The sequence below is a fragment of the Triturus cristatus genome, chromosome 5_2 (assembly GCF_964204655.1).
Source record: "Triturus cristatus chromosome 5_2, aTriCri1.1, whole genome shotgun sequence".
In the NCBI taxonomy this organism is placed as follows: domain Eukaryota; kingdom Metazoa; phylum Chordata; class Amphibia; order Caudata; family Salamandridae; genus Triturus; species Triturus cristatus.
In genome coordinates this window covers 540820915-540848096 of record NC_140588.1, presented here as the reverse complement: position 1 = coordinate 540848096, position 27182 = coordinate 540820915, and the positions used below count along the sequence as shown (strand labels likewise).

General features: G+C 42.9%; 1 protein-coding gene across 2 annotated transcripts in view; it reads right to left on the bottom strand.

Annotated features, from left to right (window-relative positions):
• Positions 1 to 6411: 6411 nt before the first annotated feature.
• LOC146823273 (biliverdin reductase A-like) overlaps positions 6412 to 27182 on the bottom strand; it is a 245864-nt gene continuing 225093 nt past the window's right edge. For both annotated transcript variants that reach the window (XM_085607623.1, XM_085607624.1), the window contains exon 7: positions 6412 to 7458. In XM_085607623.1, the coding sequence (XP_085463749.1) occupies positions 7203 to 7458 (256 nt within the window). In that variant the 3' untranslated portion in view covers positions 6412 to 7202. The remainder of the gene's footprint in view (positions 7459 to 27182) is intronic.

The window sequence follows — 27182 nt, the reverse complement described above, 5'->3', positions numbered from 1 at the left end:
GACACTTATCAAAGGCCCTTGGGCCATTACACCCTTTCCGGTCTCTGTCAATGGAATTTCGCTGGTAAAGTGGCATTTTTTTGCCACTAAAAATGGCCGATGTTTTATGTGCTGAGGAATTCACCTTGAACGTTAACCCGTTGCCAGCTGTTACTTGTAGCTTCCCAATCACATCCTCATTGAAAGCAAAAATGGAGTCCAAGCCACCAACTGGTCACACCAATCCATGCCCCCTGTTCCCGTGAAATGAACCAGCTTCCTTAAGTTGCATGTAAATAAGATGGAAAGCGACATGTTCTCTTCCGGAGTAATAAAGATGCTCAACAGCTTCCCGGGAAATGTATGTTGTTGTAGGAAAGTCTCTGTGAAACCTGAAGGAATGTGGCGTGCACTGAATGCCCTTTTCACGGCGAGGTGAATTATGTTGAAAGAATAGGGACAAAAAGGCACTCCCACGTCCTTTGAACCGGCTACTGCTGCTAGTAGGCTGTGGTGTTCAGTCTGTTTTTAGCTCTGTTATTAGCTGTAAGGACACATCTGAATTTGCATTTCATATGCAGTTGTTTTCAACCTGGAGATGTTGATATGTTTGCGCATAAATCAAGCAGCGTGGCACGCTTTAATGTATTTTTTGCTTTGCCCCAGTTGTTGCTAGGGCTCATGGATATTCCTGGCATCCCTGTGCTATCTTTACAGAATCAAGGACATCGCCAAGAAGTGTGACAATTGCCTTTGGGCTGCCTCATTGTCAGACATAATATTTATTACAGCGGCTGGCATGAGCCCCTGGCAAGAACGAGCTTGGGCACCGCTACCCTCCGAGCTGGCATTTATTGCACTGGCTTGAAAGCAGAAGGGATGGGGCTTCGTTTCTGTTCTTTTTTTTGGTGTAGGGCTGTTTGATTAAAAAATCAGTCACCAGTTTACTCAAGTACTTCCGACAGAACCTTCTCGCCTCTCGAATGTTGTCCAGTTGTTGACAGCCTGTCCCGGGGCAGCCAGTTTCACCCAATTAGTATAATTCCTTCATATGTTAATGACAATCCGCTTTCACTTCCGCCTCGAACGAAGCAGCACAATGAGCGCAGAACACCAACACATCAGAAACTGAACTGTAACGAAGCTCGATTCATTCCAAAACAAACAAGCATGTGCAATGCAATAGGTGTCTCATATGCGAGAGTTTTAAGCTATTAGCATTGTAATTGACAATGCCTTTTATTTGTCTGTTTTGCTAATTAACACATAAATAAAAAGGTATTGTCATTTACAATGCCACTATCTCAAAATTGTAAACGTGAGACCTTTTTAATACAAGCATTGGCATAGCCAATAGGTCTCGCCTTTGGGACCTTATAAGTGCTTAGCCATGCAAGAGTTGCATAACTAAATACTTATAAGGTCCCAAAAGCGAGACCTATTGGCTATGCCAAGCGGCCGTGCAGCCGCGAAAGTGATCGCGATCAAACATCGTGCGGCCGCGAAAGTGAAAGTAATCGCGGTAAAAGCGGCGCGCGCGCCCGCGCACATGCACTGTAGCTCAAGGCTGGCCTGGTAGCACTTTTTGGAGCTCTCTCAATAAGTCTTGCCAGACCAGCGCATGCGCTGGGTCAGGCAAGACCCAAAAAGCGACCACCATTGTCCCGGGCTTCTCTTGTCCAAGGCTGCTTGAAAAGTGAAAGTACGCATGGCGCACTGAATGATGCAGGAAAGCATGTCGTGCCTGCAGTAGGAGAAACTTATTAAAGAAAATTCTTCTTACAAACTATAAAAGACGTACCGTGTAACAACTGAAGTGAAAGGGCCAGTCCTCATGGGAGGTTACAAAAGAAGACAATGCGGTACTAAGGAAGGAATAACAAGCCTATTTATGAATCAGAAGCCAGCATTTACGAAGGGCAATGACATAAGCCAATGACAAATATGGGCAGAGAATGGGCGGGGCTTCTGTTCCATACTCCAATACAGCATGCTGCAGAGCAGCGCATGCGCTGCCCAGGCTGGACCTAAAAACCCAGTAAAGCGAGAGTTAGTTCAGGGGACTGCAACATTTTGGGATTGAACTATTTATGGAATGTAATCTATAACCAATGACAGTGAAGGGTTTCTGCAGTGCGCACTAAGTCGTGAATTCCCCCCCAAAAAAATTCTTAGGTGCTCGACTTCCAATGGTTCACTGTCATACAACCATGAAGTCCATAAACATCAAATATTGTGAGGAAGGAACACCATAAAAAAAGTCCATGAACTCTAGTCTTCTAAATTTCTTTATCACAAACATGGTATTTTCAATTGATGACGATTCAATAATTCACAAAATATTGGTCTTCCAAATACATTTCACAAAGCTTTATCAACCTCTTAGCCCTTGTTAAGCCAACGTGTTTCGTCCTACCCTTAGGACTTCCTCAGGGCAAAAACTATCATGGATATCGATACGATATGTGAAAAACAGTCCTTGTCTCAGAAATTATAACCAATCTTTCTCAACGTAAGTTAAATGCCTCTAATAAAAGGCAAAATTCATCCAAAATGCCAAGAGCGTTATATCTCAAATACCTTCTCTTCTGCCCGGGGCTCAATAAATCCCAACGCATATCGTCCTACCCTTAGAACTTCCTCAGGGAGGATTTATTGAGCCCCGGGCAGAAGAGAAGGTCTTTGAGATATAATGCTCTTGCTACGATTATATTCAGAACTTGTTGGCATTTTGGATGAATTTTGCCTTTTATTAGAGGCATTTAACTTAAGTTGAGAAAGATTGGTTATAATTTCTGAGACAAGGACTGTTTTTCACATATCATATCGATATCCATGATAGTTTTTGCCCTGAGGAAGTCCTAAGGGTAGGACGAAACACGTTGGCTTAACATGGGCTAAGAGGTTGATAAAGCTTTGTGAAATGTATTTGGAAGACCAATATTTTGTGAATTATTGAATCATCATCAATTGAAGATACCACGTTTGTGATAAATAAAGAAATTTAGAAGACAGAAGACTTCATGGACTTTTTTATGGTGTTCCTTCCGCACAATATTTGATATTTATGGAATGTGCTGAGCTCTCTCAGCAAGGAATCCATAAGAAGACACGCCCTTTTACAGACACGCACATACTTATTCACGCACCCATGTGAAGTGCTTGGTGTGAGCATGGATTTCGGGGGACAGATTCTCAATGCAATTTATTCAAAGATTGAGAGAAAGCCTATATAGCACACCAGTGACATCGAAGGCTATCCCACTCCTGGGGAAATGATTTCAATCAACCAGGCGGGAAAAACCCGATTAGCAACATAAGAGGAAATATACAGCCAGGTCTTCGGGTGCTTCCAGAATGAAAAAATAGGTTTGTTGGCTGAAGAGAGAAATAGCCTAAGAATTACGCAGTTTAGCTGTGATGAAGGAGAAAGATTGGACCATCAGCTCAGTTGGACGAATCACGTTTCGTCAAAAGGTGACTATCAGAACAGCGAAGTGTGCAAGTTGTCCTCTATGTGATGAAGTGTACCCGGAAGAAGATAGGGTCAACAAAGATTAAGAATGGTGCTGTAACATATAGAGACTCTTAAAAATAGTTCTTTGCCAAGATAGCTTGAGTGTCAGTCCGGCAGTTGTGTTCTTGATAAGTTGTGTCAGAACCACTAAAGATTTAGGCCGGCCTAACCAGAAAGACTTCTTCTGGTCTAGTTTGGGTACCACCATGGCCTAGGTGACTGCTTTGTGGCTGAAGAAGGCAAGCAGGATAGAATCATCCTCCGATACGTTATGCATAGGAAGCAGTTGGCAGCCAGTTAAATATTCTGAGGCTTAAATAAGAGACTGGCATTAAAGACCATGCCAGGATTGCAGATGTCCGCAGAGGAAACCAGGGAGAACCCATGAAGGCAAGTGCCATGAATGTGACCAGCATAATGAGGTTCTTTCCAGGATGAGCTCTTTGATCTTCTTGCAGTTGAGCTTAAGAGAGTGACACATCATCCAATTTACTTTCGCTAAAAGGACTTACAAAAGTGGCCTTGGGTGAAGGAAACATTGGCATCTAATTAGAGATGCATGTTTTTGGCATACTAAAGAAAGGTAAAGGCACAGGATGCTAAAGCACAGGTGTAAATATTTAACAGAGTCCTCTGGGAACCTGAAATGCAGAGGTTTACAGATATTTCAAAAGGAGAGCACAGATAGCCTGAGGAGTTGCCCGAGGGATGATGAACCACCTATAAGGGTTGAAAACAATTATAGTATGAAGAGGTAAGACAACGTAAACCCGAGTTCCCAGGTGACAGCTATAGCATTGTCTTGCTTTTGCCACCTAAAACTGCATGAAACCATCAGTGTCTCTCTGAGACAACTAGGCCTTCTGTTACTTTGGCTGTATTGTATCTGGATGGCAGGATTCCCTAGGTTTTGGACTTCCTAAGTGTAAGCTGTGTGGCCTTTAGAAAGTCAAGAACAAAGATGAATGTATGTCTACAGGCACTCTGAATTTCAACTTCTAGCACCTTGATTTGATCACTTCAGTTGCTACCTATTTCTGAAGTTATTTAATTTAATAATGTGCATTAATGTATCGAGCCGGTTTGCTACTGCCATTCACATGTCTCGATGTTAAATGTCGTATCTATAAAAAATGTATGCATCCATCATTCATTTCAAGCAAAGATTTCACCATACTACGTTTGGGTACATGAGGTAGAGCATGAAAATATACCCTTGGGTAAAGTCTGTGATGTAGAAATTCCACATGAGACAATTCTATTGTATTTAGCTTTCAGTGACAGGGCCAAATGAGAGAGCCCAACCGAAAATATCAAAAACTGAAGTGCCCTGAGGGAACATACATGGGTGGTGAGACAACATCCAACACCTCCTTCTGTTCCCAAGTTACAATATGGCTAGGCACATTTTGGAAGAGGAAGGAACACGTGACAGAATGATATATTGGAAGGATGCCAAACCTGTCTTCAGAGGCCTACAAAACATGTGCCCGAAGGCTACCAACGGGGACTGTCCTACCAATGTGCTTTAATTACATCATTAGTATTCACTACACATTATTAATGATCACTTACTGAACCTGAACAAGCAAAATACATATATCTGCTATAGGAGTTCTTTATTGTTGACGACCAAATGAATATAGATTATGGTGTAGCACTTTAAGTAAAATTAATTTGGTGTAAGGAAATGCTTTTTATTGCGAGTACCATATTGTTATTTGTTATCCATCAATAATTCTGCACCTGCCATGTTCTCACCGTAAGGCATCTATTTTATTCCACGGAAAGGGCTAGCGGCTCATTGTGTGGTCTGCCTACATAAGTCGAGCAATGGTCATGTCATCTCACCGTTGTGCCCATGTGTTTTGTGGGTTTCAGCTGGTACCGCAGCAGTGACTAAAACATTTCCACTGATGTTTCACACCAAACAATGTCTCTCGTTACCTGCCTTAAGAGATGCAACCCCTGAAGCAAACCACAATATACATATATATAAAAACATCTGGTAATGCACCTTTTCACTGTCTGTGCATTCAGGGATAACATAACAGGTCTCACACAGACTGCCTTCCATGGACCGCGGAGTCTTGAAGTGATCTTGGAGGGTGCATCTTTTCTACTGCACTTTTAGAGGGGGGTTCTCCCGTTTTTACCGACTCGCTAAATAATGGAGTGTTTTCTTGTTGCATAGCACAGTATAATAATCAGATCAAATGTGCACGGTGGTAGTTTTTGACTCACTATCTTCTATGTATGCTTTTTGTTTACTCCGGCCCATATTTCTCTCTAGTGAGTTACGGTGTTCAGAGCACCTGAATAATCTGCGCCCGGTTGATCACCTCATTGTATATTTTGGGCTTTATTACATTTATTACTCCCGGTTTTCTGGGTTTTACAAAACTTTGTGTTGGGTAATTCACAACCATTGCGTGGAAAGCTACGCAAATGAAAACCTTCCCCATCACCTGTGGCTTCATGAATTACATGAAAATGTTGAGCAGCCTGATCCATGGCTAGGGAGTGCAATTTGTCGATCAGAATATGATCACTGGCATCTCTAGGAAAGACCTCAGCTCTGTTTGTCCTGCCCCCTCCTCCCCCGGTACTCCACCACCACAGCTTTTGAATGCAAAAGAGAACAGAGAAAACACGTTAGTCTTTACAACTTCATTTGACTGGAAAGCAGTGACTGTTTAAGGCAATGATTGTTTACTTAAAATGTATATGTCTGACTTTGTATGAATGTGTGTATATATGGCATTTATAAACACATCCAAAGACCAATGAAAAAACATTGAACAAACGTAATCGGTCTGTGTGCATATATCTGTGTGTGATTGTGTGAGTGAATGTATATAAAGTAGAATCGTCTCAAGGTAGGAATCCGTAGGAAACAGACGAAGCGAACCCAATTGATGGTGCAATATTTTTATTTAATGCACAACACCACCGCCGCCATAAAATCTGTGTGTGATTGTGTGAGTATATATATATATATATATATATATAAATATAAATAAACACACACACACACACGCATACATATACACACACATTTTACGACTGCCCTTTCTACATGGCCGCCACTTTTATCTGTGGCTTAATCCTTCTCCAAAAAGCCTTTGGTGAGCAGAATAAGGTTCTTTCAATCCTTCAGGCACCTCCTTCTACCTTTGCGTTCCTTCATGAGGCGGTGCATTCAGAGATTATATATATCCATTGCAAGAATATCTAATTCCCCTAAAACACATATGTTACCAGAATGCTGTGGCCTAAATATCCCCTGACAAAAATATTGTGTCCTAAATACCAGTTACAAAAATATCACCTGATTAGAGTCAATAATACAATATTGACGCCCAATAGAGTGATATTTTTTAAAAGAAATTGGGGACACAATATTTATGTCAGATGATATTTCCATTATCAATATTGTGACATACAACCCCACCAGCGGAATCAGGGGAGGTATCTTTCAGTAGAGCAGTTGGTATTGTATAGGGTTCTTGCACCCAGCTCCTCTTAATGATGCGTGCAGCAGCACAATTCCACCTAGAGTCATTTAGTTAATGACGCACATCTGCACCAAGCACAGCTGTTATGGCCCCATTGTTTGAATATGGAAGCAGTCCCTGAAAGTCACCCGCACTTCAATGTCTATAAACAGCCATGTGCTTTCCTCAAGAAATGCTAAGAGGGCTGCTTAGTGCTCACTAAATTGTTTAATTTCATCTGCAAGTTTCAGGCACCTCAGGATGCGCCATTTTTCTGCTGCCAGTTCTTCTCTGGATACCTGGCCCATAAGTTTCTTAGCAAATAGATTTTGGTCCTGCATGAAGATCCCGACTGCCGACCTGGGTGCATCAGGAAGCTTGTCCAGGGTTCCTGACTTAAAGCAGAAGTTGATCTGTTTTCCACGTCTCAATCCAGGAGCTCTTTCTTCAATCCATGTCAATGGCCTGTGGGTGGAAGGTAAAAGGGAAGGGGTATGCCAAGAAAGTAAGGGAGGGAGAGATTGACAAAGTCACATGGAGGGTATTTAATATCACTATAAATTCAACAACAAATATCATGCATAAGATAGGAGGGAAGGGGAATGCCAAGAAAGTAAGGGAGGGAGAGATTGACAAAGTCAGACAGAGGGTATTTAATATCGCTATAAATTCAACAACAAATATTATGGATAAGAGAGTGAAAGTGTAAATTACAGTAGTTGTGGCCATAATTACATATCAAAGTTTTTCTTGTTTAAACACGCTCTCCTTCTCAACACCTGTGTCAATATTTCCACGTGTGTTAACCATACCAATTTACGTGGTCGGCTAACACAGTTGAAGCAGCATTTCCATCCCACATTTCATGATTTATCCTACTGCTTTCAGACAAGATGCAGAATGAGTCTGCGAAGAGGTGACAGCCAGCCCATGCGGAGTCATAGAATGGCTGGGCAGTTACCCTGATGCATGGATGCACCCTAAACTTTAGTTGCTTGCCAAACTGATTTGCACTTGCAGTTTAGGTGTTGAGCTACACTTTTAGATTTGATATAGGTAAATTTGTCATTTTCATTTATTAGCCACCAGGAGCAGCAGACTAATACCTTTCAATTTTTCCTGAAGCTACCATGGCTTTTATACTAAAATTCTCTCATTTTAATGTACTTGGTGAGCTTAACCTTCATCCTGAAGTGACAAGCATGCCCCCACTCAAACCTTCTTCAGAGATCTCAAATCTATTCAGCTGACTCAGCTGGTCAAGAGACCCAATCATTGTGCAAGCCATACCCTTGATGCAGGCTTCTTAAACAACTCAGGGCTGGTTGCTGCCCCGCCCCTGCCCATGACATGTACAGATCATTGTGCTATCCGTTTATTTACACAAACCAAAACATTCTCCTCCCCCTAATCCTAGTTTACTGCACCTAGACATTGGCACAAGCTCATGAAGGAGGCCTTTTGTAATTCCCTATGTTCATCGAACTTCTCCACGTGTCCTGATATTGAAGAGTGAATTAAGATAGTGCACCACTAGTTGACCTCTGCATTAGCTACATTAATTCCAATAACAAATATGCTCAAGCCTAAACCCAAAAATTCTGCTCCATGGTTTAGCTTGGTTTCGGAAGCCCATAAAGATGTAAAGCTCTTGAATGAGCTTGATGCAATAATAATGACTTGACCCCCCAAAAGGATTTATTTAATCGCCATTATTGAATCTAAAATTTGACCAAGGAAATCTTTTCGATAGTGAAGTCTCTGATGGATCCTTCTTTCAAGGCTCCGACGATTATTCTATCAGGAGATCACTGCAATGACTTAGTCGATTATTTTTCCAGGAAAATTGCTGAGATTTATGCTAACTTTCAGGCAGTTGCCAGGGATTCTGAGGCTTCATCCTCAAGGGTGCATGGGAAGACAGAGGACTCAGCTCTGACATCCTTCAATCTGATCATGTTGGATACTTTTCAAAGCTTGATTAATAATATCAACTCTGGTTCTCCCTGCTCCCTATATATCATTAAAATGGGAGACCTAGGGCCAGATGCATGAATCATTTTTCTCCTTGCAAATGGACCAAATCGCAGAATTGGCCCGTTTGCAATTGCAAAAAATGCTTTTTCGATGCATCAAAGCCAATTTTGCGATTCACTATTTGGAAGGGGCGTGTTTAGGGCGTCCCTACCAAATAGCGAATCCTATCAGTATGCGTGAATGTTTTGTGACCGTGAATGCGGTTGAAAAACATTTGCATATTACCACCTTTGTGAATGTTTGTAAAAGCATTTTTAGGAGCAGACAGTGGTCTCACGGACCACTGCCTGGCCTTCAAAAATGAAAATAAAACTTTTCATTTTTCTTTTTGTAAAGCATCTCGTTTTCCTTTTTAGGAAAACGGGCTGATTTACAAAAAAAATTATTGCTTTATTTAAAAGTAATCACATACATGGTGGTCTGCTGATCTCAGCAGGCCACCATCCCTGTGATTTTTGCGATTCCTTTGGGGTTGCAAACTGCGACCTACTTCATTAATATTAATGAGGTAGGTCATTTGCGATCCCTTAGGAATCACAGAAAGTGTACTGCACACTTTCATGCATGCCATTTTGCGATTACCTAATTGCAAATCGCAAAGATTTGCAATTAGGCAATCGCAAAACATTTTATTGATGCATCTGGCCCCAAATATTTTATCCCACTCTAGTCAACCTTCACAATCTCTCCATTACTAAGGGTAAGGTCCCTCAGTCTTGAAAGCCTGCAATTGTTACTCCGGCTACTAAAAGCACATTTTCTTGATCCCATCAAACTGAAGAACTAGCAAGCAATCTCCCTTCTTCAGGTCTAGACTAAGGTAATAAAAAATACATCAATTGCCTTTTGTCCCAATATCTGGATTCCCATCATCTTCTCCATCCCTCCTAGTCCAGTTTCCGACATCTAAACAGCACAAAGTCAGCTCTTTAGAGCAAGGCGGCTTTGCTCTACTCATCCTCTTAGATCTGAGTACTGCGTTTGTGTCTCATAAGGTTCTTCTCAGTAGACCGAGGAATATGTCATGAGGCGTTGAATTGGTTTACATCTTTTCTAGAAGGTTGCTCTTTTAAAGTCGTCATAAATGCTTTCGGAGAAGCACACTCTCTCTAACAAATATGCCTGCCCATTAGCAGACATTGTGGAAGCAGCTGGCAACACATTAATTTCCTATGCAGATGACATCAGATCATCTGGCCATTTCCACCCCACATAAAGAGTGAGCCGTCTCGATTCAAGCTGAATGAAAGCAAGATCAAGGTTTTGTTTGTAGAGAACCCGCCCAACATGCAGGACCCTCAATGTTGGCCAGAAACTCTGGAGGCATTCCAGCTTCCAAACCTGAGGTGAAAGTTCTTGGTATCTGGTTAGACAGTCATCTAACCTTCGAACATCAAATTCAAATTGTTGCCAACTGTTGTTTTAGCTTACTCAGACAATTAAGAAAAATCAGCTGGACTTTCTCGACCTCTGTCCAATTCAGGTTGTCATACTATCTCACCTAAAATATTGTAACTTTTTTTTTAATTTAGACACAACCAAGGGCATCAGCACGACTTTTGGGACCCACCCCTAAGCAGCAGTAACTCCACCAGCTGCATTGGCTTTCAATAAAAATAGAATTCAATTCAAAGCTGTTTGGAATGGGAGACCTGCCTACCCCAGACAATTAATTCAATCCTATTCCCCCAGGGCTCTTAGATCATCGAATTTCATAATAGCTGTGATTTCAGGGAATAAAATAGCCAGACAGGGAGGGCAGCCCTTCGGGTATTTAGCTTCCAAATTCCGAAATTATCTTCCTCTTGTGCTCCAATATCAATTAACTTACTTTCTGCAAACACTTAAGACCTGGCTCCTTTGAATAGTCGAGTTTTAAGATTTCTTGGCAGTAGTGTTATGTTTATGAGCGCTAGAAAGTCCTGGTCAGGGGCAGCTATGCACGGTACAAGAAAGCCTACATTGGAGAATACCACTCAGATGAGTAATTTGACAAAAATTCAATTTGACAAATGACGAGGATGATCTTTGTTTAATTCAATTGAACAAATGGAGAAATTGAAAACAATTTCTCACAGAAATTGAAAACAATTTCTCACAGAACAGAAAAGCATCCATTTGTAAAGAAACAAGTTAAAAATGGCATTAATGGTCGTTTTTCTATTTCTGCTGACTTTCAAGCAGCCATACTATAAAATGGAAAGGAGCAACCACGAACATGGGTGAAATAGTCTCTAGAAGAAGATTTCCCATGCAAAGGGAGAGTAGAAGCAACCCTGGAGCAAGAAGAGAGTGAAATTGACGGGTTCAAGATTGGGTATCAGAAGGTCAGTGTCAGGGATTCTGCTGAGCTCGGGACAAGGTTAGGTAAAAGGGATGCTTGTTCTCTTCAGGGTTAAGGGAATCCAACAGAGGGGTTTTAAAATATACAAGAGAGTACCTGGAAGCTTGAAAGAAGATCAGGATATATATGGCCCTGTTGAAGGCTACGGCTGAAACAAGTAGGCCATCACACACTGCTGCTGCACATGGTTGAATAAATAAATCATCTTGAGATACCTGTTTGGAGGTGCTGTATCCTGTTTTTGAGCACCGAAGAGATTATTGTGCGCTTGCTCAAACAGACTATGATGCATATATATATATATATATATATATATTGCATCGATATCCTTCAACTGCTGCATGTAAAAGAATTCCAGCATCACCAACAGGCTCGTTTTTTAGCAATTGTAGATTTATTAGGCAAGTAAAAGAAGACGCGTTTCGACCTCACAAGGTCTTGGTTATATATATATATATATATATATATATATATACATATATACATACATACATATTACCTACTGGCGGTCACCAGTAGGTAGTTATAGTTCGAACCTCGTTTCCATAGGAAAATAAAGTTTTGATTTGCTAATAACTTTGGTGCTGTTTGACGAATCTTCGCGTAATTCTCCCCAAAAAAAGTGTATCCAGGTCAGCTCCTATCCTGAAAGTTTGGGGGTGATTCATCAAGCGGGGCTGAGAAAAAAGGGGTGTCCCAAAACATGTTTTTCATGTGTTAATTTCCATTGGAAATTTTAAGACAACCTACAGCCCGAACTGCTGAACAGAATTACACCAAATTTGGTAGAAAGGTAGCTCTTGGTTCAGAAAGTAAATCCGTTCAGTAGTTGGTGAGAAATTAAAAAAATAAGAGTCAAAAAATTATTTTCCCATAGGAAACTTTAGGCAAGGCTGCAGCCCAAACTGCTGAACGGAATTACCACACATTTGGCAAACAGGTAGTGCTTGGTTCAGAAAGCGACCTTTTGTAAAATGGTGCAAATCCATTCAGTAGTTGCTGTGAAAATCACAAAATAAAAATATCTATATCTATAGCGGCGGTGGGTTCGCAACTCCTCCCGACCATGCGCTTCATTTTAATTGGCTGCCAACACTCCAAACCAGAATGTGTTGGCAGCCATTTTCTGACTTGGTAACCCAGTCAGAAGAAATGAGGAAAAATTAAAGATGAAAAAGAAGAAAAGGGGGCAGGGTACAAACACCCTACCTCCCTTGGCCTGTTCAAGGGGTCCCATAAGGCCCCCCAGGGCAAAAAAAGAGATCGTTTTTTTTTTTAAATGGCAGAAGTCGCGCCGGGGACGCGGATTCTGCCGATAAATAAAAAAAAAACAAGGCATTTTGTTTGAAAAATCCACCGGGTGGGTCAGGTCCCGGGGGGCACTCACAAAAAAAATTGCAGGGGCCCGCAGCAACCTCCCTGGGGCATAAATTGAAATTAGTGGGGGGGACCTTGTGGGAACCCCACACTGTCCCGGGGACCACCACCTCCCCGGGGCACTTAATGTTTAAATTTGGGGGTACGTTATGGACCCCCGTGCCCCAGGGATCACCACCTCCCCCGGGCTTTAGATATTTTGGGAGGGGGGCAGCGCAGCCCCCCTTCTGGAGCTCTTGATGGCCCTGGGGACCGCCACCCTGGGCCATCCTGCAGTGTCCCAGGGTGCCCACCCCGGGACACTGCTGTTTGCTATGGTAGGGTGGGAGCACGGTTCCCACCCTACCATAGCATACTCTGCTTGGATTTTGGAAGCGGGAGCAGGGAAACCTGCTCTCTGTTTCAAAATCCAAAGCAGAATTGCTTTTCTACATGGGGAGCTGCATGTCAGCAGCTCTCCGTTTGGAAAAGCAATGCCAGTTCCCGCAGGAAGTGGGGAGCTGGCGGGACCATGGGGGCATTGGGGCTCCCCCCACGGTCCCCAACGAAGAGGCCAGGGGTCCCCGGGGCCATAAGTGGCCTGGGAGGGGGCCATGCGGCCCTCCTCCCTTTTGTTGTTTTTAAAAAACATTTTTACATGTGGGCATGCCTCGGGGGATGGGGTCCCAGAGGCAAATGTAAATTAGTGGAGGTGGACATTTAAAAAAATAAAATGGAGTCGTGACCCTAGCGTGGCTCTCACCGTGGCCCCCCCGTGTAAACGCGATGGGTGCACGGCTCTCAGCACGGCCCCCATGTGAACGTGATGGGTGTGCGACTTTCAGCGCGGTCCCCTGTGTGAACGTGATGGGTGTGCGACTTTCAGCGCGGTCCCCTGTGTGAACGCGATGGGTGCGCGGCCCCCTGTGTGAACGCGATGGGTGCACGGCCCTGGAAGTTGCGGTGGGTGCGCGACTCCAAGCAAAAAAAAACAAAATATATTTTTTGAAAAACTAAATTATATGTTGGGTTATTAGGTGGCTCTAAAAAGAGCCCTTGTGTTTATTGGGAGATTTATGTAGCTACATGTAAGTTCCGATGCAGAGCCTTAGGTTGTTGAGAAGGACTCTGATTCCCTCAACTGTGAAATGTACACCATCACTCCTGTAGATGCCATCCATATCAAAACACAGATTGTTGTTGTATATGGAGCCCATACTATGGTCTCTGAGATAAGCAGAAACAGCTTTATTGATATTTTTTCTAGCTTTCTCAATCTGTGGACAGAATTGATTGGGCCCCTTCCATTTCTGTCTTTGGCATATCTTAGAGTATACAAAGATACAAAGACAGTTTAAGGCAAAAGCAACATCAATTCTGCAAAGGTGTTCTTCATTAGCATTTCCAGCCCTACCCCAGTCGATGTGCCTAGGTCATTGCCTCCACAAAGGACAATCATGAGGTTAGGGAGTTGGAGATGTAAAAAGGTTTCAACGAAAGGCATCAATTGGTGCCACTTTAATCCTCTTTGTCCAATCCATTTAATGTCCACATTTTGCAAAGCTAGATCTTTGTCAATACCTCTGTGTTCAGCATACCTTTTGCACCAGAAAACATAGCTGTGCCCCACAATCCACACTCTAAGCAGTTTGAAGGGAAATCTGGATGCACTGAAAAGATGTGTGTAGCTGAAGTAGGCAGTTGGTAGAATGAGAGGTATCTAAAATGGTGGACAAGATGCAGTTTAAAAAAAAAAGAGAAATGATTGGCTGTTTAAGAACATTATATAGTCAAAAATAGGGTGCATGTTTCTGTCTTTAAAAAGCATGTTTCTTATTGGTTAATAAAAAATGTTTCAAAGGTACATTAGATAGGATAAGCTCATATTTTGGAAAGTCAAGCTGTTTGTAACATTGTGTGCTGAACTGTGAGCTCAGTTGAGTGTTCCATCAACTGTTGTTATGGAAACAGGGATTAAGGAGAATGTGGATAGGTTTGAAAGTTAAATGTGGCATTAAAATGTGAATTTGTTATAAATATTAAAGTAATATGTTATTACAGTGAGATTTCCGAAGTCAGTGCTATCTTTAGAAGTAGTTTATTATTAAAACAAAGTGGTAACATTATTTGTAATATATTTTTGAACTCCCGTATGGATTCGCGGTGCCATCGCTTACGGTGCACGGTGCAGGCGCGACTCCAGAAGCATTTTGGGTTCAGTTAGAAGTTAGTTGCCAAGGGTTGATATATGTAACCAATAGAAATGTGTTTTAGAATTTGAAATAATCGGGGAAGCAATGTGATTTGTTATTTACATCTATATCTGTAGAGAAAGAGAGGGAAAGTTTGCCATTACTGGTTTTGCTAAGAACAGTGCATTATATTGATTGTGTGCATAAGAAAATCTGGTGTGAGTTTCTGATTCTTCATAATCTACAAATCAATTTGATGGGTGAGTTATACATTTGTGAGGTGTACTATGTGGTGCCTTTGTTTTTAAAGATAAAATATAAATCATGAAATTTGAAGTTTGAGATATATATTGAAATGTAGAAATGTTTATTGCAGTTTTTTGTAATTTATTTAAATGTTGTTTAATATAGATTCTGTATAGTATTATGTGTATTTTGGAATAGGGATTGCTGAATATGGTAGTTTGTTTCAGTGTGTGGATATGCACATTAGTAGTATACTGCATAATTGTAGGTGTTGTTTTCAAATTGGAAGTGCATATGTTGAGTTAAGGTATTAGTGATGAGACTAGTTTTTATAAGTCTCTAGAGAGGTACAGTTGAAATATGCCACATAATTTTGGGTGTTTGGTTTAAAATTGAAGCGTGTTCTGTAAATTTATGAGGTGTAAATAGTATTGTGGTAGAGAGATATCCATTAATGTTTTTTAGGAATATGGTGAGATTTATGGCAGAGAAGTGTAAATGGTTCCTGCATTGTTTTTGGCTAGGTGCAGGATTAAAAGTACTTGTAAAAGGGTATAGTAGCAGCAGAGATTCATGCACTACTTCAATCCCATAAGCACTTTCCTTGCAGAGCAGCCATCGCCCTGTCAGTACTCATACACTCCTCCAATCACCCATCTGGCACTATACACTAATCCAATCAGTGCGCCAATACTCAAGCACTTATAGATTCACCATCCAGTCTCTTTGCAGCACTGTAAAAAATGAAGTCACTACACACCTACTCATGCAATGGTACAGGCACTAACCTATGCACAGCTACAAATCCTCTGTGCACTATCCATGCAGACCTCTAACCACCTACATACTACTGATAAACTTCTCCAATTACCCAGGTAGTACCTATGCAGTCCAGTAATCTCCATATCACTGCCCATGCACTCTTACAATGAACCATCCAGCACTATGTACTTATGTAATCACTGTGCCAATACACAAGCGGTTATAAATGTACCATGCACTCTCTTTGCACTCCTTTAATCATGCAGTCAGTATACACAAACTCAGGCAATGACCCAGGTACTAACTCATGCAGTGTTAAAATGTCCTGAGGACTACCGTTGCAGTGCAGCCATCACCCTGTCAGTACCCATGCACTTCTGCAATCACACAGCCAGGACCATGTACTTATCCAATCACTCTGCTAAAACAGAAGCACCTATACATTCTCCATGTACTCTCCTAGCAGTACTCCCAGTCAGTATGTGTGTACTCATAAAATGACCCAGGCAGTAACCATACATTTCAAAATAGAACTGCAGTCTGTCAAGTTTCAAAATGTGCATGACTTTGTATGTGAAGTATGTCTGAACTTGCATATGTTGAGTTAAGGTATTTCTGATGAGACTAGTTAGGTCTCGCTGAGCCCAGCGCATGCGCTGGCTCGAAGAGACATTTTGTATGTGGGAATTTCAAAGTGCTGCTGGCTGGCCCAACGCTTGCGTTCACGCGATCGTGCACGCGCGCAGCCGGCCGCCAGCAGCACTTTGAAAACTCGTGCGTCATCGCGATTGCGATCACTTTCGCTTTCAGAGCAATCGCGATCACGATGACGCACGCGCACACACAACTCCCGCTCCTCCCCCTCCCCCACCACATATTGCGTCTCCAGCCGCTAGCGCGCGGCAAGCGCTTGTTGTTCTTGGGTTTGTCCCTCCTCTGCAGCATGGACCCATTACTTGTGTTTCTTCTGTTGTCTCCTTCGTACGTCTCCTCCGTTTGCTGTGCTTGCTACCCATGTGCTTTCCCTTTGCCTTCACATGTTTATCTGACCCCTGCGCTACTTTTTCGACTGCATTCGCCTCCACTTCTGTGTTGCCCTCTTGTTCCTTTGCTCCCTCCACGTACCTGCTTCTCCATTTGCCCCCCTGCGTGTACCTTTCATGCTTCCTTTGTGTTCCTTCCCCACCCATGACCCTCCTTCTGTTTATTCCACCTACGTCACCCTTGCTGCCTCCCCTTACCTCAGCATTGTTTTGCCCTTCCCCTACGGTTTCCTCCCTCTCATTGTTTCCGCCTACCCCATGTTACTTTTTTTTGGCCAATTAATATGAATAATTGTGCTGTAAAATTAATCCTTTTGTCCCATTAAAAAATATCGGAGCTTATTTAAAAGCCCCTTGCGCCGATGGTGCGTCACTTTTAACAGGGAAAAAGTGGCGGCGCAAGGAGCTTGTAAATAAGCCCCATCATGGAAGGTGAGCCCTCCCAAGCCCGTAGGGCTGTGCGTGTTACCTTTGTACGTGAAATACGGGGCTGCCTGGAATTAAATATTTTCCAGGGCTGCTTTTAGATTCTAGTCCATTCCTGCCAGCTGGCCATGAGTTTGTCACCAGTGTGTGAACTGAGCTTAGCGCCCAAGGCCAGTGCAGTGATTGGCCCACGCGCTTGCTGATGTGAGGTGTGTGTGTGTGTGCGCGTGAAGTATGCACACCTGCAGGGCACGCGGGGGTATGCAGGCACCGGGGACAGTGATCTGCGGCTTGCCTTTCAGGAGGCGCCAACGAGGTTACATAACTTGAACAGACTTGCATAGGCTCTGAAATCGGTATGTGTTTGTGTATATCGTGCAGCAGTTAATAAAAAAATATCTTAGACACCTTTAAAAAGCTGTGCTGAATCACCTGCGGGGTCGAGAGTTGTTTTGACGACTTTCCACTGTGTTATCTCAGCAAAAGGTAAAGGCGCCACGAAGAGCTGAATTCTCACACATGTAAGTAGCTTGTTATAAATTACACATTAAACACTGGGAGTTAAATACGGTTAGAAGGTTTTAGGCATGAGTAGTAGAAGGGTTTTTACACTGTCACGGCGAAGGACGGGTCTCATCTGGGAGCAAACGTTCCCCATCTCGGTCCAAAATGTCTCTGTATGAATGGTTATGTTTCAGTCGGACGCGGTCTCTCTAATTACACTGTTCGCTTCTCCTTCTTTCTCTGTCTAGCCCTGTCTCTCTAGTTGTTTCGCTGTTTTAAGGCATCTTTCTTTCTCCATATCTCTGGGGCTGATCTACAAAATCATTTATGAGTATTGGAAATAGTACCACAGGAGTACACTTTTAGGCACTTGTCTTTGTGAATTTGATAATTATCGAATGGTTAAATAACCCAACATTCATTAAATTTTGACAGGTCAAACCTTCTGAAATTTAACAGGGGCAAACATACGGTATTTACTGTATCATGCAGATTTTGATGTGTTAAACATAAAAATCCGCACGTTATTCCCCATTCAAATAGGTGTTATTTATCACACCCGATAAATAACATACCCCATGGTATCATTATTTATTGGGACAATAAATAGCGCCTCAATTCGTAATCAGGCCCTCTACGTACTCATTGTATATGAAGATCTATTGAATATTGACATTTTACTCCCATTTTAGATGTTTCTGGGCCAATCCAAACAAGCATTTGCAATGCAATAGGTCTCAGAATAACATTTTAGTATACACTTTTCTCATAGCATAGAACAGTACAACACATGATATCACAATTAGCCCCTTTAAATCACCTCTCTGTAACTTTACATCTCTGATATCTACGCCCCATATGTCCGCCCCGTGGTCTCTCCTATCAGTCTGTGTCTGAAGCTTCATCTTCCTGCGCCGGTGGTGGATCGCATATGCCTCCTCTGAATTTATTCCATGCCCCCCATACTTTACCCCATTTACGAGGGCAACAACTCTCTTTTAAAGGTCTTAAAAATGGTTATTTTAAAAATATTGGGTTTTTTAGGTACCCCTCTCAATCTGCACTCCTCTCCCTTCCTACTGCCTCTTAAGGCCCCTCCTGCCCGGCTTCTCATATAATTTATTTTTAACCAGCGTGATTGTTGGGAAATCTTAGCTTACACCTCTGCCCCCGACACTCTCCATCTTACTGCCAAAGCTACGCCCCCAGTGATTGCTTCTCGTTATGCTATATTCAGGGGGTGCATTATGCCGTTCAATAGTAAATTCATGGGGCGTCAAGGGCCTCTCCCCTCCCAAAATTTACCCAATCTTTCTCTGGAGAAAGCAACGTCAACATTTTGATTATGTTCCTAAACATTTTAAAACCCATTTCAAACAGTTTGGGAAACAATTAGGTACGAGCAGGTCCAACAAAAGCCGCTACTAAAACAAGCATTTGCAATGCAATAGGTCTCGCAGTTACAAGAGTTTCAGCTATTGGCATTGTAAATAACAATGCCTTTTATTTATGCTTTTAAAAGAAAAACCAAAATAAAAAGTATTATTATTTGCAATGTCAATAGCTCAAACTCGCGTAAATGCGAGACATATTGCATTGCAAATGCTTGTTTTTATAAGTCTCTAGAGAGGTACAGTTGAAATATGCCACATAAGTTTTGGTGTTTGGTTTAAAATTGCTGTCCCCTAACCACCTTCACAGTACTGATTCACTTCTTTAATTACCCTGGTAGTACCCATGCAGTCTAGGAATCCCCCTGTCAGTCACCAAGCACTTCTCCAATCACCCATCAAGCACTATCTACTTAACCAATCACTCGACCAATACCGAAGCACTTAAAAAATCACCATGCACTCTCATTGCAGGACTGTAATCATTAGTTACTAGTAATGTACTTATGCAATGGCCCAGGTACTAACTAAAGCACAGCTACAATACTCTGTGACCTATCCATGCCACGTGGCCCCCCCAGCATTTCAAAGCCCTGGGGAGGTGATGGTCCCTGGGGCGTGTGGGGGGCTCGAGCCTCCACACACAAATGAGAGCCCTGGGGAGGTGGTGGTCCCCGGGTGTGTGGGGGGCTCGATCCTCCCCACACAAATGAAAGCCCTGGGGAGGTGGTGGTCCCCGGGGCTGCGAGGGGGCTGGGTGCCCCCCTGCAAATCATCATTGAAGCCCAGGGAAGGGGCCCGCCCAATTTAATTTGGGTTTGCCCCGGGATCCTGGCCCACCCGGGGCCTCAACAATAATTAATTTTTTTTATTTTCTCGGCAGGATTCGTGCACCCAGCGTGAATTCTGACATTTAAAAACAAAAATGCTTTTTTTGGCCCTGGGGGCCCCTGTGGAACCCCCGTGGAACCCCCTCAGCAGGCCTAGGGGGCAGGGTCTAGCTACCCAGCCTCCTTTTCTTGTTTTTTTACAAAATTTTCACTGTTTGCTTGTGACTCGGTTACCGAGTCACAAGATGGCTGCCAACACTTCCTGGTTTGGAGTGTTGGCAGCCAAGCAGAGTGAAGCTCGTACCCGGGAGGAGTCACGACTCCTCCTCGGTGCTCAAATATCGAAAGTTCTCTTTTTTGAATTTCTCAGGAACTACTGAAGAGATTTACACAATTTCAAGGACGCTTTCTGGACTAAGGGCTACCTTGTTGCAAAATTTGATGTAATTCCATTCAGCAGTTCGAGCTGTAGCCTGTTCCAATTTTCCCTATGGAAATTAACATGGGGAAAACGTGTTTTGGGACCCCTTTTTTCTGGGCACCCGCTTGAAAAATCACCCCGAAACTTTCAGGACCGAAGCTGATCAGAGCGCCCCATTAGTTTTGAAAGTTTCGCAAAGATTCGTCAAATGACGCCAAAGTTATTAGCAAAACAAAAAACGCTTTTTGAATAGAAAAAAGGTCCTAATTATAACTACCTACTGGTGACTGTATATATATATATATTACCGCTACGCGCCTCCTCTCACTTTAGAAAAGACACAGCACTCGCGTGGGAGAGTCAATAGATTTATTCTGACTCACAAAGCACCAGACGCGTTTCGGCAAACGCCTTCCTCTATGGTATAAGGGCGTGCCAGAAACTGCCATATTTTATATTTACATATGACCACATTTCCTGTTTAAGAACGTAAACAAAGGACCAATTCATCCGTGTTACCCATCAGCGCCATATTGAAATGTCCTATACATCATTTTGTCGATTACAGATAATGCCACAGGTAAATTACCCGATAATCTCCCCCGCGAGTGCTGTGTCTTTTCTAAAGTGAGAGGAGGCGCGTAGCGGTAGTATTGGCAGGAGCACCCCCCGCCGTACAGCACCCGTTCGTGAATGCGAGAAATTGGTGCGAGTGGAGCGGTTTATAAAATAAACACTAAAAAGGTAATGCAGTAATAATAGAGTGATAAACCAGGGCCTCAGAATATAAACACTACATATCATTTGCAGTCACTATATGGTTATGACCATAAAGACACACAGAAGTATCACAATACAGGTGGGGTGGTTAGATGCTTTATACAATTTTTGCAAGCATATACAATTCATGATTGCTACTCAATGGTAAACACCATGTTGTGAAATGGAGGTTTACAATTCTTCCTCCAAAATCCTGTTATTTTGTATTGAGTTGACAATCTGTTATTCATCTGATCGTAGTGAACACCAAAAACAGGCTCAAACAAAGAAGTGTATTGGCTAACAATAACACTGTTTTCAAAATGATCACAATGTTTCCTCGAGTTTAGGAGGGACTCAACGTTCCCGAGAAGATTATCGTTACTCCAGGTTTACAGTTAATTGCAGTTAGTACTTGCAGACCTCGATGTCTTAAGAGCGGTGAGTCCTAAAGACTTCCAGTCAGTAGCTCCACATTCAGGAGAGACTGTCCAAGATAATAAAGGGGGAGGGAAGACTGCATTTTCATCATTGGGGATACATGGTTTGGGAGCCCAGAGGGCATAAACTGGGGTATTTGAGGCCTTTGCCTCACGAGCTAAAGTGCGGGTCTGCCTGATGCTGGACCTCTGCACATGAAGGAGGTGTTAAGGGAGCAAAAACAATAAAGGGTTGTGCAGGAATGAGTATCCTCACCGGGCAAATTCATTGCTCAGCAAAACTGCACTTAATGATGTTGGTGTCTTGAGGCATTCAATTTTGGTTTCTAGTGAGGAAGGATATATAGTGTTTTATCCACATGGCTGACTCAATTTGTTCGCTGGGGACTTCCATAAAGACAATTGGATCGCAGGAGTAAGGCAGGCCAAAAAAGCTTTAACAGTATCTTCAAGCTTTTTCCCAGCCAAATGAATAACAGTGTGCCTTGCGTATGCCCATTCCCTTGCTTAGGGCTTAGACAAGGAGTGTGAGAAAAACAGAGCCAGTGTTTCTTTCCCACTAGGTGATGATTGCTGTCCATAGTAATGAGCGTCCCTCTACTGAAACATTATTCAAATCCACAGCCTAAACACAACCTAAATTAATAAAAGTTCTTTCCTCCCTATACTTTCCCCATATAAACGGCAGCACTGTATCATGTAGTTCTGTTTCAATACAAGCATGAACTATCATCCAAATCCTTTCCATCACTACCTACTTCCTGCACTAGATGTTGCACAGAAGTCAGCACTCCAAAGTGTATGACTGCACTCGAATTTATGTTGGAAAATGTAACTAAGTAAAAAACATCTGCTAGCATCAACGTTGATGTTCCCGAGTTTGCACAGAGTTCACCTTTGATGAACTCCTTGTTTTTTATCTAGAAGCAGGGAGCTGGTTAATAATGTTTGTCATGTCCAACCTCTTGATAAATTCATCTTATTAGACACAAAAATGATGAAAGGAATGCAGAACAATTCAAACATTCAACCCCAGTCAAGAGGTCGGGGTTAAATCTATTGTTCTTTTGCTCACCATGCCATCCCAATTTAGACCCAGCCATATGCAAACCAGTCTTGACCCTGCGCCGCATGGGAACAGTCCAGCCCAAACTGCCAAGCCAGGTCCTCCCTGGACCAGAGAAACAAGCATCCTGGGACCAGTTTTACTTAATGGAGAGATGTGATTTCATTTTATTTCCAATATGCAGGAGAGGTACAGCAGTTCTGATGTTGAAGGGATGTTGTTCCAGATCCTGAGTGTGCAGACAAAAGAAGGCCTACAATCTGGTATATTTTCTTCAGTTTCATGGCTCCAATCTGGTGAAGACTTAGCTTATTTTATGTTGCTGTCTACTCCACATGGCTAGCTTCTCAGGCAGGTATGCAAGGGTGATGGCCTTGTAGGAGATACAGTTGGTCTTGAAGATATAGTGGGCCTAAGGGAGAACCAGTAAGTTTCATTCCGTTTCATGGTGGTGTTAAGGAGATGTTATTAAAGTTCTTCAGGCCACTGATGAGACAAGCCTCATAAATTAGCATGTCTGTCAGGAATGCCAAGTAGAATCAAGGAGGCCAATGAAAAACAAATTGCCACCTTCTGGGTGGTATAGGTCTGGGGTTTGCACTACTGAGTGATAGTTGATTTTGTGTAGGATGGGTTTTAAATTTGTTCATGCTCAATTTCTTAACAATTTGATATTTGAATGAGAACTGTATGTTGAGGGTGAAATTAACATTGGATAAAAGGGTTTTGATGTGCCCGCCGCTAATTGACGCCAACATATTGTCCACCCCTATCATGAATCCCATCCCCTCCCCTCTACACACCGTTTCCCAAAACATTTCTACCCCCATTGATCCCTTCCCTTCTAGACCCATACCCATTAAGGCAACTTGTTGTTCTTCTTTTTCATCGCCTACTGCCTTGCGATCAGTAAGTAAGGATATTCGCCCAAATAACCAATTAAAAATATTATCCTGGAACGTCGTGGGCATTGCAAATAAATTACCCTGCCCGGACTGGGATTTGTTCATTAATCAGCATGACATATGTCTGCTTCAGGAGACTTGGGCAAAGTAGGAATACATAAAAAAGGGTTTCATTATAGTTAATAGTTTAGCCCTTGTGGGTCCTAGGGGAAGGCCATTTGGTGGGCTGTCTATTTTCATAGGGTCACATTTGGGATGTGTAATATCTGAAATTGCCACGCAAAGTATTGATTTGCAATGTTTACAACTTACATTCCCCTCTGGGTCCACCCTTATTTTAGTTAATGTTTATTCCCGTCCTACCAAGGCAGGTAGGGAATCTTCCACATTAGAAATCTTGGATAAACTTATACAAATTGTAGCAGATAAGGGTATCTTGATTGTTGCTGGCGATTTCAATTGCCAGTTTGAGCCCTTACCGGGGCTCACTGATCCCATTACCAGAGAGGAGGATGAACAGTGGTCCATACCGGCCCTCCAAATTCCACCCATCAAGGCCTGGACACCTCTAGCCTTGCAAATTAATTCCATAACGCTCGCTAACTCACTTAGAGCCTGTAATGGGCGTTCTTTGTCGGATCTTGAGGGGAACCACACATTTAATCGACCTGGACAGACCTCACGTATTGATTATATTATGGTAGAGGCTAAAACATGGTCCAGGATTACGGATTTTGTGATTCACCCTCGACACGATAGCGACCATAATGCCTTGATACTTGATCTGACTCTAGTGACGGAGAATGGTCCAACACAAAATAGTGGGAACCCTAGACCCTTATTCCTTTCTGGTGATAGAAGACGACTCAAGTGGCCAATGATCCTTAAATCACCAGAAAAAATCTGTTCCATCTACTCGGTCACATGTAAAGCCCTCGCACAAATGTGTTACATCTTAGACCAGGACAGTGAGAACAGGGAAAATCATGTGACACAAATTCTTATAGAGTTGGTTACATCATTGGGTAATTTTTTAAACCCAATGGTATCTAGGAAAAAGAAAACACTGAAGGCCCTTTCCTGGTTTAACACCGATTGTAGGAGGGCTAAACTAGCTTTATTGGTCTCATTAAAATCTGGCGATAGGACAAGGGTGGCTACGAGGAGATCTGAATATAAGCAGGTTGTAAAATCAGCTAAGCAGAGAAAATGACAAATGGGATGATATTAAAAGAGCTCTTACCAAAAAAGATATGAGGGAATTCTGGGCAATAATCCGATCAGATACGAAGGAGGGCCTAGTGGCCGACGACCCTAATATCGCACCGAGCCAATGGATTGACCATTACCAGAGCTTATACGCTCCCTTGGCTTCGGTCACGGAGTCCTCATCTTTCCCTGATTTGAATGATGAAGCCATTGACATCATAACCCTCGAGGAAGTAGAGAAGGCGGTAAATAGACTCCCAGTAGGAAAGGCGCCAGGCCTGGACAAAATCCCTGGAGACCTATACAAACACAAACCTGAGGTCTGGATCCCCTATCTTTGTTCACTTTATAATGCTGTACTCCGTGGTGCTCCAATTCCCAACACCTGGGCAGGTGCCGAAATAGTCCCGGTATTCAAGAAGGGCTCCCCACTCTTGCCTAATAACTACCGCCCGATTAGTCTAATCGATGTTAGTCAGAAGCTCTTTGCACGTATCATCTTAGATCGAGTGCAAGCCTGGATGGAGGAAAAAACCATACTAACCCCATACCAGGCTGGCTTTAGAGAGAAGATATCCACGGTGGACCAACTCTTTCGCTTACAACTTCTCTATTGGAAAACCGTGAGGGTAGAGGGTGGCAGCCTCTACCTAATCTTCGTCGATCTCAAAGCAGCTTTTGACTTAGTTCCACGGCAAACTCTTTGGGCGGTTTTGGCTGAGATGGGGATGCCTGCCTGTCTACTCGGGATTATAAAACGGCTTCACAAAGATAATTTTGCCCAAGTTAGGTGTGGTAAGAGGGGCAATTTGACATCAAAGTTCCCTGTTAATCGTGGAGTCAGACAGGGATGTGTCCTGGCCCCAACTCTATTTTCCCTTTACACCAACGCATTAGTGGCCCACCTGAGGGGGGTTTAGGACATCGATGCCCCCACACTTAACAATGAGCAGGTGGTGGCACCAATGATTGCTGATGACACTCTTTTGGTGTCAAAATCCCCCATGGGGATACAGCGTGCCCTCAATAGTTTCTCCTAATTTTGTTCCCATAGAGGGCTCGAGGTCAATTCTTCGAAAACTAAATTCATGGTATGCAACCCACCCAAAAAATATGGGCCTAACCCCTCTCTTAATGGTGTTACACTGGACAGGGTTACAGTGTTTGAATATCTCGGAGTCACACTTTCGGACAGGATGGAATGGGGTCCTCAGTTAGCAAAAGCTAAACTACGACTCACGCAGACCTGTGGCGGGATCCTCAAAATGCATAGAACATCTACCTCTAAACCTATAGCACCCATTATCGAGATATACAAAGCGCAAGCACAGGGTGCTACTTTTTACGGGGTTGAACTTTGGGGACACTGCCCAACCAGAGATATTGGCAGATTTGAGAACTCGTTTTTAAGATCCTTATTGACCTTACCACCTAGTACACCCCTTAACCCACTTAGAATAGACTTGGGAGTTAGGTCTATACAAGAAGAAATTGCATTAAGGCCACTATTGTATTGGCGGAGGCTGTGGGCAACTCCGGAGCTCGCAAATTATCAAAACGACCTTAAGTCACTAATGACCCTTTCTGGTTTAGTCCATATACCATGGTTAGTATACATAAAAAAGGAACTTACTAGATTGGGAATTTCTGCTCTATGGCACCATCCTGAGATAACTGTTCTTGAATTTTCTGGAGCTGAGTTGGTCAATGCTTTTTGGTTAAATAGCAAAAATATGATGCTAACCAATAACAAATTAGGCACACTGACCACAGATTTTTTTAACCCCTTCGGCGCTCATGACGGAACGGTTCCGTCATGAGCGTCGGTTGAGCTGTGCTCATGACGGAACCGTTCCGTCATGACCACGCCCGCGCAAGCAGCGCTCAGCACAGCGGGGGAATCCGCCCCGCATGGAAGGGGTTAACATCAAGGAGGAGTTTAAAATAGAACCCGTTTTAGATTTGATTGAGTCAAGTGTTTCTAGAAAGCTGTACATGCAATTCAGATATGGTACACTGCCCTTGAGAGCTTTCTCGGGAAAGTGGTCGATAGATAACCCCTCTGATTGCCCAACCTGTGGATCTACAAGCGAAACTGATTTACATGTTCTTTTTTTCTGTCCCACATTAATCAGAAAACGTTGGCTCCTCCAACTCTGTAGGAATTTGGGGACTACACAATGTAAGGTTGCCTACAGAATCTTGAAGACTGATACGTCATTACCCATAGTCTTCTCGGTATCATGCTATTGGCATGC